The following is a 16,395-nucleotide window of genomic DNA, read 5'->3' as shown; positions in this document are numbered from 1 at the left end:
AATCTGTTTCAAAATTTTAAAGTTTTGAAAATCCAGATTCTAAAATTGCAAAAGTAAAAAATGGATTATCATGGAAACGAAAGGTCAAGATTATTTTAAAATAGAAGAAAGGGCCTATAATTTTACTTTTTTAAAAAAAAAAATTTGAGATATGAGTTGGAAAGAATCTGGCAAGTTTTTACAAATGCCAAAAAATCAGTGGGAGTGCCATTTGATAGAAGATTTTCTCAACGAGAATATGGCACGCAGATCTCCAGGGCAATGAAAGATTGACGTGCTGTAAGAACGAATCTATAACGTGTCAGAATTAAAGTAAAGCATCAGTTTCACAATTAAAGTAATTAAACGTAGGGTTGTCAGCTTTTTTAACTCACTGAATACTTCTTTTTTTTTTTTTTTAATATCAAACTATGCTTTGTACTTTGATCATCGATTTTTTTTTTTTTAATCTTTTTTACGCTTTTGGTTTCTAATCTTAAGTTTTTGGTGTATTATTAATTTTTAAACTTTTTTTTTTCTTGTCCATTTTCAGTAATTGTGAAGTGTGAAGTGTGAAGTGCATTTGATGCAATATGTAAAAATTTTGTGAAATTGTTAGATTTTGTAATCCATTGTTTGTTGTTGATAAGTCCGTTACATACTTCAAAAATGGCAAAAACTGGATTAAAAATAGTTTAAAGATCAATAATTAATTAATAACTGAAGTAGCAGTTGAAAGTCAGTTCAAAAATCAAAGTATAACTTTTGAACATACTTAAGGATTAACAATGAAAATAACCCTTAAGATATTTCATTAACAATAGAGAGCCTAGTGTGACGGTCCGCACCTTTGGAATGGCCTAGTGGCATTTTCGTAAATATTTGAAGGTCGGGATCTTCGATCCCGGGCCGTGGGAAGTTCTTAAGAATGTCACTAGGATGGTGCATATCGAATGGCAAGCCAAGATGTGAAGGTTTGCTAGAGAAAACCCCATTATGATTCCTCGCACAAAGTGATATCTATGGCTGCCAGAATGGAAATGGCTCAATAAGCTCTTTAGGGGGGTGGTCCGTGTTGGCTCTCCACGGCCCCCGGCTCCGGCTTCTAGCTTGGGCTAAGCGAGCTTCCCATGGGCGACGGCAAGCCATGGGGCGGACATATAGTGCCACGAAGGTGGGCATATGTCTCCGAGGGACAGGGAGTCCCGAGGACAGTACCGGTAGGCGCTATGAGCTGGTATTGCGCGTCACTCCTGTGTCAGAGGCTAAGTGTAGCATTCGCTATGCCGTTTTCTATCGGCTATGCCAAGAACACACGTAGGCCTTTGTTACAAGGTTGTGGCAAATGTGCCAATGAGCGGGGGCTCGGGTTCTGCCTCGCTCAAGAGGGTCGGAAGCTAAATAGGCACGGACGGGGCGACACCGTGCCATCGGGTGACATTCATATGTGGGCTTCCAACCTTGTGTCGCTACCCTGAGGGCATGTTGGCATGATGCTGGTGTGCATGCTCTAGGGTCGGATGCTATTCGAGATGTGCATGGACCAAGGCCCGAGTGAAGAGATGGGTTGCTGGCTAGATCTTGGCACAAGATTGAGTAACAAGCTACCGAGTGGGCGCAAGGCCATCGGGCTAGCTTGCTGAGCGACATGAGCCATGACGACTATGGGAACCTCATGAGCATACAATTGGTATCAGATGGGTCGATATATGAACTCGGATAGTGAAAAGGCTGGCCATGACTGGAGAGTCTTGGCGCCGCACGGTCTATTCCGCTGCATAAAATGTAGGACCGTGACAAGTGGTATCAGAGCCCGGTTTGTCCTGCAATAGGCGAACCGAGGAACGGATGGTATTGGTTGGTGATGCTTGGATCCGTAGAACCCCGATGCTACTGTGAAGGGGGCGTTCTTGCATGGAGCGTGGTTAGTTGTGGCAGCATGCCCAACTTGAACATGATGTGGGGATGTTCACCAAACGAGTACCAGTGTGCGATACAAATATCTTTAACTGGATGCTCGAGCAGCGAGGCAAATGCGAAGTTCATGAATGGGACAAGCATTTGGAATAAGTGACTGGTGCTCAGAAAGGAATTCATGCGTTGTTAAATGAGAGCACAAGCCGTAAGTAGTGCAGTTCTCTTGAATAATTGAGGGCTTGTTAGCCATGTGTTTCTTTTGGGGTATTGGTCTTAAGAATTACAGAAAATACCAAAAATAGATCCATTTTGACGAAGAGTCTTGACAGCCACAAAGAGTGGGGAAGAAAGAGCAAGCCAGTGCGGCTGGGTGGCAGAGGGCCACGTTTGTCCAAGAGAAAAGACAACCTTGTCGAAGCGAATGAGAAGTCAAGACGAGTGGATGCGTGGAGCACTGTAAATTTGCCAGAGGGCAAAACTGGCTCAGAGGAGGAGCCGAGATACAAAAGTGAGCAAGATTGAGGCAAAGAACTAAGGAAAGGACTTAGTTCAAGACGACACTAGGTGTCAACAGCCGAAATAAGGAGGTCGCAGAATAGAGGACCTCCATTCAAGATGTGGTAACTCGTCGGGAAGAGGATGCCACTTGCGCAAGGGTTGGCTTTGGAAGCCACAAGGATAAATGCACACTCGAGGGATGTTGTGCATAAATTTGCCTTTGGAGAAGGCAAAGCTAGCTTGAGAATTGCTAGCACATCACCATCGTGGAGATGGAAATTTGAGATGCACACTCAAGGGATGTTGTGCATAAATTTGCCTTTGGAGAAGGCAAAGCTAGCTTGAGAATTGCTAGCACCTCACCATCGTGGAGATGGAAATTTGAGCGCGGGAACAAGAGCTAAGAAGGGAAACTTAGCTCGTCACGGCAACAGAGTGCCAAAAAAGCATGAAGTGGAGTTCAAGAGAGAGAGGAGAACTACCACATGAAGAACTCTCGAGTTTGGGTACCGTTGGGATAGTTGACGTAAGGGCACCACCTGAGAGGAGACGGTGTGCTCGATGAGAGGGTCAATGTCACCATCGGATTATTTGGTAGAGTTCGGTCCACGAGAGGACCTTGAAGGCAAGAGGATGCCTTACTTTGGAGCTCGGGAAGCTATTCGTCCAAGAAGGGACATGAAGTTGGCTAAGAGTGATGCCAACAAGTGAAGAAAGCATTTGTCCAAGGGGGACATGAGTCTGGCTAGGGTGCCAGCGAGATACACAAGAGGCAGAATATGTCCGAGGGGGGGACACCATCTGCATATCGAGCTGAAAGTGCGGGGCGAAGCACTAATTTATGCACAAGGAGGTGCACGTTTTGAGGAAAGCTTGAGTTTGGGTGAATGCATGCAGTAGGTCCTTGGCCAAGTCCAAGAGTGGGTGCGCGAAGGTCGTCACGGGGGTGATTCTACAGAGGTAGAGGGACGAAGTATGCAGGATCTTGAGTTTGAGCCTGAAGAGCTTATGTGGATGAAAGGTGTTGCGCGGAGTGCAGGAGTCTTGAGGATAGCCAGCGGGCACGTCGATGAGGGCATCGACGTAATGAAGTGGGGGAGGATGTGACGGTCCGCACCTTTGGAATGGCCTAGTGGCATTTTCGTAAATATTTGAAGGTCGGGATCTTCGATCCCGGGCCGTGGGAAGTTCTTAAGAATGTCACTAGGATGGTGCATATCGAATGGCAAGCCAAGATGTGAAGGTTTGCTAGAGAAAACCCCATTATGATTCCTCGCACAAAGTGATATCTATGGCTGCCAGAATGGAAATGGCTCAATAAGCTCTTTAGGGGGGTGGTCCGTGTTGGCTCTCCACGGCCCCCGGCTCCGGCTTCTAGCTTGGGCTAAGCGAGCTTCCCATGGGCGACGGCAAGCCATGGGGCGGACATATAGTGCCACGAAGGTGGGCATATGTCTCCGAGGGACAGGGAGTCCCGAGGACAGTACCGGTAGGCGCTATGAGCTGGTATTGCGCGTCACTCCTGTGTCAGAGGCTAAGTGTAGCATTCGCTATGCCGTTTTCTATCGGCTATGCCAAGAACACACGTAGGCCTTTGTTACAAGGTTGTGGCAAATGTGCCAATGAGCGGGGGCTCGGGTTCTGCCTCGCTCAAGAGGGTCGGAAGCTAAATAGGCACGGACGGGGCGACACCGTGCCATCGGGTGACATTCATATGTGGGCTTCCAACCTTGTGTCGCTACCCTGAGGGCATGTTGGCATGATGCTGGTGTGCATGCTCTAGGGTCGGATGCTATTCGAGATGTGCATGGACCAAGGCCCGAGTGAAGAGATGGGTTGCTGGCTAGATCTTGGCACAAGATTGAGTAACAAGCTACCGAGTGGGCGCAAGGCCATCGGGCTAGCTTGCTGAGCGACATGAGCCATGACGACTATGGGAACCTCATGAGCATACAATTGGTATCAGATGGGTCGATATATGAACTCGGATAGTGAAAAGGCTGGCCATGACTGGAGAGTCTTGGCGCCGCACGGTCTATTCCGCTGCATAAAATGTAGGACCGTGACACTAGGTAGGATACCGAGGAGATGATCAAAACTTTAATTTCACAAACATAACAACCATAAATGTTAACATGAAAAAATTCTACAAAAATATAGGGATACTGTAAATTTTTTGAAAAGAAATCAATTTTTTAAAGATTTAAAAAAATAAAAAAATTGAATAAAATATGTAATATTAATTGATAGTCATTTTAAATATGAACTATGATCAATAAATAAGATATTTCATAATGGATATTAATACCGTTAATTTATATGTAACATACATAACAATTCAAATTAGTTTAGGTTGGAAATGTTCTAGTTAACTCATCACCAAGTTTTTATGGTATCAAGACTAGATTCATTTTGAAGGGCGGTAGAAATTTTATTTATAAAGTCCAATAAAAAAACAATTATTTGGAAACATGATTTTATTAATTAATCAAACTACAAGACAAGGCTGAAAAAGCAAAAAAAAAAAAAAAAAAAAAAAAAGGAAGAGGAAAAAACATAAACATAACATTTAGAAAGAAAAACTTATATAGCATTATATGAGAAATATATATGAAATATGAAAAGCTATGATCTTAGGATGTGTTTGACGAAAGAGTCCCACTCCATGCGAGAAACTCCTCCTTCATCAGTAGAAGTTCGAAGTGCAGCGCCTAAATCTGCAGCCCTTTTCCTCATCTCATCTCCTTCATCAGAAGCCATTAATGTCCTCACAGATTTGCTTATCATTGACGAGCTCACCAACTGTTTTTTGGCAATCTGATCCCAATCCCCAACACTCACACCAACTTTAAGCAATAGAGTTATAAGTATGGCATTCCTAGGTTGATCCGAATGCATTGGCCAAGCAGCTATAGGAACTCCCATGCCGATGCTTTCCATGCAAGAGTTCCACCCACAGTGGCTCATAAATCCTCCTGTTGATGGATGCCCAAGAATCTGAGGTTGTGGGGCCCAACCCCTCACCACCATCCCCATTCCTTCTCCTTCAACTCTCTCCTCAAACCCTTGTGGAAGGGATGGGCTTCTACAACAAGCTCTAGCTCTTGTACAATGATCTCCTTTATCTGCATCTCTGAAAACCCAGATGAACTTTGTCCCACTTTGCTCTAACCCAACAGCCACTTGTTCGATCTGATCATTGGTCATCGAAATTGTGGTTCCGAAACAAATGTACATGACAGAGTTTGGCTTTTGGTTATCTAACCACTCCAAACATTTATCTCTGCGGCCAGTACTGCTTACCTTGGATGATATTGTGACGGGATTCAAAGGCCCCATTGCCCAAATGTTGATCTTTTTTTCGTTGGATATGGTCGTCTCAGTTAATTTGGAGAGAAGCCCGAGAAAATTTCCTTCTATGGATCTACTAGTATTGTAGAGCTCTCCGGATCTAGATCCCAGAAACTGATATTCATGATCCATCTTTCTTATTGACTCGGGAGTTAGCCCTTCTAGAACAGATGGAAGGTAAAGATTATTAATGGGGATCGATATTTCATGTCCACCGATTTGGGAAGGTTTTCCCATTTCTTCCCAATAGTGTGAGAAGATGTTGAAGGCAGAGGCACAGTTGAAAGTGTAGGACTCTGCATTGGCTACGGATCTCGCATCTTGAACTGCAGAAGATGTCAAAACGTCGTGGATGATGACAACTCTTCTTGCTTTCGAGGAAAGTTGTTGGAGAAGAGCGAAGAATGGCTGGCGAAGATGCTCTGTGACATGAAAACATGGTAGGAAATTGTCTGAAGAGTTCGAATCGGACCCGTCCTCGTCCTCGTAGACGTAAGGAGGAATTGGGAAGTCATGGAAGTGGATTTTTGACAAATATTGATCGACAGGGTTTGAACCACCATGAACACGGTTTCTTACTTGGGAATTGCAGAAGGTGGATCCAAGATAATGAACGGGAACATTGTAGGAAGAAATGAGACAGGAGAGTTGTAAGAGCTGGTTCATATGGCTTTGCAGTGAGAAAGGGACCATGATCACAATCACCGACCCGGTCCCTTTGAGACCACCATTTTTGTTTTGATCATGTTGCTGCCTGTGTTGGGTAGCCATTGATGAATCATTTAACATCTCTCTCTCAACCTCTCTTTATAATTAGAAGTAAGTAAAAGTGGTACAAGTGGTAGGTAAAATCTTTATTAAATGATTGTATATTTTGAAAAATAAAACTAAAACTTAGGTATAAAAATAAAAGCTCATGACGTCAAACCCACACCAACTTTAAACCCTAAGCCCTAATAAAAATAAAATAAAAAGAAACGAGCTTAATTATAATTTTTCGTTTACAAAAAATACTCATGATATAAACGTTTTAATTAGTAAATATACTCTTAAAATTTTTTTCTTTCCATTCATCTTGCTTGAAGATTAATAAAAACTTAAAAAATAAAGAAAAATGGATATGTTGACCTCTCTTATATCTCAATAAAGATTATAATTCATGAAAATGCAGCTGGGATGGGGAGTTTTATTAGAGAAGTACTTTTTGCAATGTGAAATTAACAAAACATCCCATAACCTCTCTTCTTCTTTTTTTTTTTTTTTTAAGTATTGCTATTGTTTTATTTATTTATTTATTTATTTTATTAAGGTGTGTTTGCCTCTCTCACTAGCTTAGACTTTAGATAAATAATTTTTTCTTTGTAGATATAAATAAATCAAAATAATTCTTTGATGATTTTGTGAGCTGGGTTTTTGAACTTTTATAGAGTTATATAATGAGCGTTTGATTCTCATTTTCAGAGAGAGAGAGAGAGAGAGAGAGAGAGAGAGAGAGAGAGAGAGAGAGAGGTGGGTGGTAGTGAATGTGAAAATGTGAATTAGAGCAACACTCCAATCAACCCACAGCAATCGGCTTTCATTGGTGACCTTCACATCAGTAGGCACAGCCACTGCTTGCCAAAGTTCTTTTTAGAAAAAATTGAAAACTTTCAACTTTAAAGGGGTGTATTTAATTTAAAATTTGAAGGATTTTAAAAGTTTTTAAAAATTTAAATGTATTTGATTTAGATTTTAAAAGAATCCATACAAATCTAATGATATTCAATTCAGGTTTTGATGAATTTTATAAAAGTCCATTAAAATCTAGGTGTATTCAATTAAGAGTTTATAAATTTTTTTTAAAATTTAATAGTATTCAAAAAGTCATTGATTTTAAAATATTTTAAAAATGATGGATTTTAATGGATTTGAAAAGATTTTAATAGTAAAATTATGAAGAAAATTGTCAATATAAAATCCAGCCTTAAACTCAAAGATTTTATTGGATTCTTATAAAATCTTTATGAAGTCGGTAGAATTCTATAACAATCCATCAAATCTTTTAAAGTATATAACTCATTTTAAATCCATCAAATTCTAAATTAAATATATCCCTAAAAGTTTCATTAAATATATTTCTTTTTTTGCTAAATTTGGAATTCATTTGTCAAGTTTCATTAAATATATATATATATATATATATATATATAAGTACATATAAAAAGCGGAATGTCCATAACTGTTACAGGTTTTCGAACCCCCTTTGATATTACCAAAATTCCCATCAGTTTTTACTTTGCCTTCAATATACTCTCTACTGGTCCTTGAAATGTGTGCTGTCTATAAAAGCGACGAAAAAGCGCTGACTCCTCTTAAACAATAGACATACATACTCTCTCTCTTCGAAAATAGATCAAGTACCCCAAACAGAAGTTGTAAATCATTTAAAACATGCATGAAAACAGAATCATATCATTTCCAGAAAAAATACACGTATATACAGAATTTTTTTTATGTGTTTTTCATTCATTATAGTGGCAACAATCTTAATATCAGCATATAGAATTCCCTTCCCCACAATCATATCATCTGAAAATCAGATCTCGTGGTATAATAGATAGAGACAGACAAACTTTGTAGCTATGAAATTTGAGGAAAAACTATTCAAAAAAAAAAAAAAGGAAGAGGAAAAAGAAAGAAATCCACAAAAAAATTTTCTGGAACTTGTTTAGAAACTATACAAATAAGTCGATGAAAAGTCCACCTGATACAAACCCAGTTTTGTTCCCATAAAACTCTAAAACTCAACAAAAACATGCTATAAAACATACATCAACTGAAAGAAAAAGTTTCCAGCTTCACAAATCGATCAGAGTTTGAGAAAAACACTAAAAACCCACAAAAAAACTGCAAAACAAAATCAAACCCAGAAAAAGCATAAAGCAAATTAGACCATAAAACCAACCCCATAAACGGAATAACTCAGAGAAATCTAGGAAAAAGAAAGGAAAAAACAAAACATAAAAGGTAAAAGAATTTTCAATTTTCCATAGGTTTACCTAAAGAAGGAAATTAAGAGGATGTATTCCATTTAAAGTTTGATAGATTTAAAAAGAGCTATAGATTTTAGATGATTTGATGAATTGTTATGAAATTCTACAGACTCCATAAAGATTTTATAAAAATCCAATGAAATCTTTGAGTTTAAAACTGGATTTTATATTGACAATTTTTTTTATAATTTCACTGTTAAAATCCTTTTAAATCCATTAAAATCCATCATTTTTTAGAAGATGTATTCAATCTAAACTTTAATGGATTTAAAATGAGTTATAGATTTTATAGGATTTGATGAATTATAATGGAATTTCATAAATTTTTTAAAGAATTTATAAGAATCTAACGAAATCTTTGGGATTAAGACTGGATTTCATATTGACAACTTTTTTTCACAATTTCACTGTTAAAATTCTTTCAAATCTATTAAAATCCATCATTTTTTAAAATCTTTTAAAATCAATGACTTTTTGAATACTATTAGATTTCAAAAAAATTTTACAAAATTCTAATTGAATACACCTGGATTTTAATAGATTTTTATAAAATCCATTAAAATCTGAATTGAATATCATTGGATTTGTATAGACTTCTTTAAAATCTAAATCGAATACCTACAAACTTTTAAACACTTTTAAAATCTTTCAAATTCTAGATTGAATACACTCCCTTTAAAGTATTTTAAAATCAATGATTTTTTGAATACCACTAAATTTTAAAAGAATTCTACAAAATTCTTCTAATTGAATACAAAAATCTGAATTTAATATCATTAGACTTGTATGGACTCCTATAAAATCTAAATCGAATACTTCTAAATTTTTAAAAAATTTAAAATTTTTCAAATTCTAAATTAAATACACCCATAAGTGATGAGTCTTCTCTCTCAAAACCAGTGTCTCAAAGTAAAGTCAATCCCAAGAGAAGAAAGGCTTTTAGAGAGACAAATAGAGAGAGAGAGAGAGAGAGAGAGAGAGAGAGAGAGAAGGGGAGAAAATGACTCTATCTTCTCGTCCATTTTATTGCAATAGAGAGAGAGAGATCATAATTGTTTTATTTTGTTACAAATAAAAATGTTTAAAATTTATCAAAAAAATAATAACAATATTAATACATGCTTACTAATTTTAGTTATATGTACTATTTTATTTTTTGAATAAATTTTTTTTAAAATTGATAGTTTAATTTTAATATTTTAGATATTTATTATAAATTAATCCAATAAATTTTTAATTTTATACCTAACAAAAAATTAATAAAATAATATTTAATACTATTAAATAGTGGTCCATGCAACATGGCCATGCCTATGCCTAGTATATATATAAAAGAGAAATATTTGGTATCAACGCCATCGAAAAACTGCCAGTAACTTAATGGAGGTCCGGTAACAGCCTCCACCAGATTGGCATTCCTCTGGTGCATGTTGTGTTTGGAGAAGAAGACATTAAAATAAATTAAAAGACTTTTTGAAAGCCAAAAATAAGAAAAAGATTTAATAAGGGTATTATTATGATATAAATTTTTTTAGGAACTGCATGGAGTTAATTTTACTTTATAAGTACAATTTCTTTTTATTGTTATTATTATTCTCATTTTGTTTACTCCAAAACTAGTTGAGCCGTCACTTGTGTGTTTGGAATGATGGACTGGGTTAAAATTGTCCCTAAACCCACGTTTGATGACTATAATGGATAGGATTATAAAATCTCAAACTCCAAAATAATGTTGTTAGAGTATCTCCAAATGACGCTTTAAAATAAAAAATTATATTTTTTATATAAAAAGCATCTTTTAAAATAATTAATAAAATTTAAAAATATTCTTTAACAAAATTTTCTATTTATGTTCTTTATTATTTTATTTGTAGTTTTTCTTTTTTATATAAATTATCTATTTTTTAAATATTATAATAATGGCATAAGAACATATACTATATTCAATTAAATTTATATAATATTGAAATAAAAAATAATTTTAATTCTCTACATTTGGAAAACCAAACAAATTTTTTATATTAAAAAATCAAAATAAAAATCCATTAAAATTTTTTTAAAATATTATTTTTTTAAATAAAAAGTATAATACATTTAAAAAATCCTTTGGTATGCTCTTGTTACCGGATTATTTCAACTCGCCCGATGGTGAGGGATCATTTACTCCAGGCCATGTGGAAAGCCAAATAGCGTTAGTTTGATGCCCATGCGGCTGACTTTTTTTATATTTTATTATTTTTTTAATTTGATTCTTTATTACATTTTTTTTTTATTTCTTTTCATCTGTATCATTTATTTCTTTTTCTTTTAATTTAATTCCTTGCTCTTTTTTATCTCATTCTTTGTTTTGCTTTTCGATTTCATTCTTTTTTCTTTTCTTAGGGATCATTTTTTTTTTTTTTTCATTTGGTTACCGCCTTTGTGAATATTTTATTATTTCATTTTTATTTTTATTTTTTTTAATTGAGATCTTTAATTTTAGTTTTATTTTAATTTGGAAATTGTATAGTTAACCTTTATAGTAGGGAATTTTGTTTAGTTTTTAATATTTTAAGTTAATAATTTTTTTTTTGACTTCTAGTAAAACATCTATATTGAGTAAAAATTTTCTTTAATTAGATTCTATCCATGTTGAAAGAGAAAACTAAAATTGAGAATCTTAATTGAAAAAAAATAAAATAAAGATGGAGCCTAAGTTGAAACCAATAGGAAAATAGAGACAATCAATCGAAAATTTTGGAACTTGAAACATTCAATTGAAATTGAGGGCAAAATAGAGAGTCAAAAAATATATTCAACTTTAGAATCCTTTTTGATAATAGGTATAGTGATAAAAAACTAAAGTAGAGAATAAATCACATAAGATAGAAAAACATATAACATTGAAAGATACTCTTTTATTCAAAGAGCAGTGCTTATATAGACATTACATCTAACAAACTCAACCGAGTAATACATAAAAATAGGACCACTATGCTACAGTAACAATATTCTTAAAGACTAGTTAAAGACTAGACATTACCCAACAAAATTGAACATGTACTCAACAATAAACAAACTTCCTAAAGACCAGGTCAATATAAATTTCCAACAATCTCTCCTTTAAACTTATGTTCTAAACATCTAGTTTAATAACTCAAGTTGCATTCTCCATATTACAAACCCCAAGCAGCTTCCTTAGCCTAAAAAAAGTTACTGAATTTAGAGGTCTAGTAAAGATATCTGCAACCTGATCTTCACATCTGCAATATTCAAGCTCAATGACATCATCTTTTATAAGATCTCTTAGAGAATAATATCTCACATCAATATGCTTGCACCTTCCATGTAGAACAGGATTCTTAGACAGCTTGATAGTTAAACTATTATCACAATAGATTTGTGTAGGACATTCTTGCTTGAACTTCAGTTCTTCAAGAAGTCTTCTTAGCAAAAGAACTTGACAAGCACAACATGATGCAGCTACAAACTCAGATTCAGTTTTGATAATGTCACAAGTGGTTGCTTTTTAGATAACCATGAAACTGCAGCTGATCCCAACACAAACACATATCTAGATGTGCTCTTTCAGTCATCTACATCTCCTGCATAATCACCATCAGTAAAGCCATATAAATACGATTTTCTCCCATTTTGTAGAAAAGCCCAAAATCCATGGTACCGTGCAAGTACCGAAAAATTCTTTTTGCGGCCAAAAGATGTATCTATCTCGAATGTTCCCTATACCTGCTGATGAACTTACTTAATGCATTATATCAGGTCTTGTTGCTATCAAATACATTAAAATTCCAACTATTTGTTTATAAAATGTACTATCAACCATTTTGCCTCTTGCATCCTTTACAAGCTTCAAACCTTTCTCCATTGGAGTAGTGACATAGTTGCAATCCTTCATGTCAAACTTGTCTAAAATTTCTTGGACATATTTCTTCTGAGGAATAAAGATACTAACAGTAGATTGCACTACTTCAATGCCTAAGAAATAGTGCATCAAACCAAGATTAGTCATATCAAATTCTAACATCATAGAATCCTTAAATTTTTCAAACATGGCTCTATAATTTTTGGTATAAAGCAGATCATCCACATATAAACATACCATAATTATCCTCCCATCAACTCCAATTTTAGTATAGAGAGTATGTTCATATGGACACCTTTGAAAATATTTGTTTATAAAATAAGCATCTATACGACTATACCAAGCTTTAGGTACTTGTTTTAGTTCATAAAGAGCATTTTTCAATTTGTAAACTTTATGCTCACTACCAATTTGCACATAACCAATAGGTTGATCGATAAATGCATGTTCTTGCAAATATCCATGTAAGAATGTTGACTTCACATCTAGTTGATAGATGGACCATGAATTTTGTGTTGCCAATGCAATCACCAATCTGATTGTATCATGCCTTGCAACAGGAGCAAAAATCTCTTTTTTCCACGCCATATTCCTACTTATACCCTTTAGCTACTAGATGTGCCTTGTACTTGTCAACTTCGCCATTCTTCTTTAACTTGGTCTTATAAACCCATTTAACATTGATTGTTTTCTGCCTCTTTGGAAGATCTGTCAATTCCCAAGTGTTATTCCTTTCAATAGCTGCAATTTCTTCATCCATTACCTTTTGCCACTTAACTTCTTTTACAGCATCATCAAACCTTGTAGGATCACAATCAGAAAACAAAGCTAGATGAGTAAGAATATCTTCAGAACCAACAATTCTAGTTATCTCATAGTCGGTTATCTAAGCTGGCCTTTTTCTATGACATTGAGGGCGAGAACCAGCTGTTTCATCAAGTTAAATGGTTGCTGTGACTTGATTTCTTTTAGGAATATCTAGAACGTTTTAAATTTCTGGAGGAACTTCCAAAGTTGCTTGCTGACCTTTGTCACCTTCATCTTCATTGTCAACATTTACTGAAATTTGCTGTCCATTGCCAATATCATTCCATGACTAAATTTTTTCTTCATCAAAGACCACATCACGACTTATAATAATTTTCTTGATAATAAGATTGTACAACTTGTAAGCTTTTGACTGATCACAAACACCCAGAAAAATACACTTTTCACTCTTTGCATCCAATTTTTTTCTTTTCTCGTCAGGAATATGAGCATATGCTATGCATCCAAAGATTCGAAAGTGACTAACCATTGGTCTACATCCTTTCCAAGCTTCCTCAAGGATCATATTTTGAACAGGTAGAGTGGTGCTTCTATTCAAAATATGAATACTCCATTTAACTGCTTCGGGTTAGAAGCTCTTGGGAAGCTCACTTCTCCTCATAAGACTTCGCACCATATTTAGAATTGTACGATTTTTTCCTCTCTCACACCTCATTTTGTTGAGGTGTATACGTTGCAGTAAGCTGTCTTTTGATTCAATGCTCTTCACAAAAATAATTAAATTCTTGTGAATTAAACTTTCCTCCATGATCTATGCTAAAGACTTTTATTGGACTTCTAGCATCTTTCTCAACAAATGCCTTGAAATGCTTAAAGGCAGCAAATGCTTCAGATTTTTCCTGTAAAAAATAAACCCAGCATTTTTTACTAAAATCATCAATGAACATTATGAAATAATGTGAGGTAAACATTATTTCATAACGTTTACCTCCATTTGATGTTGGTTTTAAAGGGCCACAAAGATCGGAATGAACTAGTTCCAACGGCTTCTTAGCTCTCTAAGATTGTCCTTTTGGAAAACTATCACGGTGTTGTTTGCTAACAACACAATCTTCACAAACTTCTGTAGGTGAATCAAATTGTGGAAGATCATCAACCATCTTCTTCTGTTGTAAAGTCCTCAACCCATAAAGTTTAGGTGTTCATATCGTAACTGTCATAACCATGCTTCATCTTTTACACTTGCAGAGAAACTAGAATGTGTTGTCTTGTGAAGATACAATGGGAACATTCGATTTGTGGTCATTCTGACTTGGGCAATTAAACCCAAATTGTCATCTTGAATTTGACAAACACCATCCTTGATAGAGATCTCATATCCCTTTTCTTGAAGCTGTCCAACACTAAGCAAGTTAGATTTCAAATCAGGAACATATAGAATATCTAGAATAGAAAGTGTAGAATTTCTCTTTGTTTGGATAGAAACTCTTCCTTTACCCATAATAGATACTGTAGAGTTATCACCAAACTTTACAGTATGCCTAAAAGATTCATCCAAATCAGAAAATGTAGATTTGACTCCACACATATGGTTGTTGCAGCCAATATCTAAATACCATAAATTCTCATTAGTTTCTTCTTGAATGTGAGACACAATAAGAAGAGAAATCTCTTCTCCCTTTTCTGCAAAATTGGACTTTTCACTACATTCACCACGATCTTTGTTTAAATTAGTACGACATTTTGAATGATAATGTCCATACCTATGGCAGCGAAAACATTCAATTTTTTATTTGTCTACATACATGGATTTAGACCTAGCTGAATTTTGACCATCACGACCCTTTCCATTTCCTTAAGAGTTAGCTACTTTATTTTTTCCTGATTTGTGATGCTTATTCTTTCCTTTTGAGCCACCTCTGTCATGCCTGACACTTTTTGTTTCTGCCTGTAACATTTGTTCTTCCTGATCCTGCTTACTTAACTTTTGGTCATGCACCAACAAAGAACTTTGCAAATCATAAATTGACAGTGTATCAACATCTTTAGATTCCTCAATTAAATAAATGACAAAATTGAATTTTACCGTCATTGATCGAAGAATCTTTTCAACTATAGCGACATCCTCCAGCTTCTCTCCATGAATCCGCATCTTGTTTGTGATAGCCATCGTCCTTGAGAAATACTCTGAAACTAACTCTCCTGACTTCATTCGTAAGTTCTCAAATTCAGCACGGAGGGATTGAAGTTTGACTCTCTTTACCCTTGCTGTCCCTTGATACTTCTTCTTCATGGAATCCCAAATCTGTTTGGATGTGTCTTTGTTTAGAATTGTCTCCAAGATTGAATGATCAATAGCTTGGAATAAATAGTTCTTTGCCTTGAGATCTTTCAACTTTTGTGCTTCCAACTTTGCTTTCTGTGCATGTGCATCTCTCCACACAGTGCTAGCTACTGGTTCTGCAATCCCTTCACTAACAACCTGTCAATACTCTTTGGACCTTAGGAAATTCTCCATTAACATGCTTGAATAGTCATAATGACCATCAAAGCGAGGTATTGCAAGTTGCAAAAAGTTAATACATGTTTAACAATAAATTAAACTAAAAAAAGAGCAATTTAATACATGTTTAACAATAAATTAGATATTTTTAATATTATAAAATTATATAATTATAAAAAAAAATCCCTTTTTAAAATAAGTTTAATGGGTTTATCATATATTGTCATGTTTTCTCCATCAAAATTTGTTACTTTATTGGGTATTATTAGATAACATTAATATAGATTTGATACGCTATTGTCAATTCAAATCTTTAAATTATCATGCAAGTTTGTATAGCGTTATTGTGTCGTGTGAGATTTTATCAGACGTAAATTGTATATTTATCTATGAATGAGAAAAAAAAAAAGCTTAAAATTTTGTTAGGTTCATTTATTATTGTATGTCTCATACATTCCAATATTCCATATACATACTACACTTAT

The 16,395-nt window shown here is 35.2% G+C and overlaps 1 protein-coding gene across 1 annotated transcript; it reads right to left on the bottom strand.

Annotated features, from left to right (window-relative positions):
- Nucleotides 1-5,019: 5,019 nt before the first annotated feature.
- On the bottom strand, nucleotides 5,020-6,516 carry LOC107421661 (zeatin O-glucosyltransferase). Its single transcript, XM_060817327.1, has one exon. The coding sequence runs from the start codon at nucleotides 6,514-6,516 to the stop codon at nucleotides 5,020-5,022; it is 1,497 nt and encodes a 498-aa protein (XP_060673310.1).
- Between the last annotated feature and the right edge of the window lie 9,879 nt (nucleotides 6,517-16,395).

This window comes from Ziziphus jujuba, chromosome 5 (genome assembly GCF_031755915.1).
Source record: "Ziziphus jujuba cultivar Dongzao chromosome 5, ASM3175591v1".
NCBI lineage: Eukaryota > Viridiplantae > Streptophyta > Magnoliopsida > Rosales > Rhamnaceae > Ziziphus > Ziziphus jujuba.
This window is presented reverse-complemented; position numbering and strand designations above follow the sequence as displayed.

Coding starts and splice junctions, on each gene's coding strand:
- LOC107421661 (XM_060817327.1), bottom strand. CDS start 6,516: ATGGCTACCCAACACAGGCAGCAACATGATCAAAACAAAAATGGTGGT.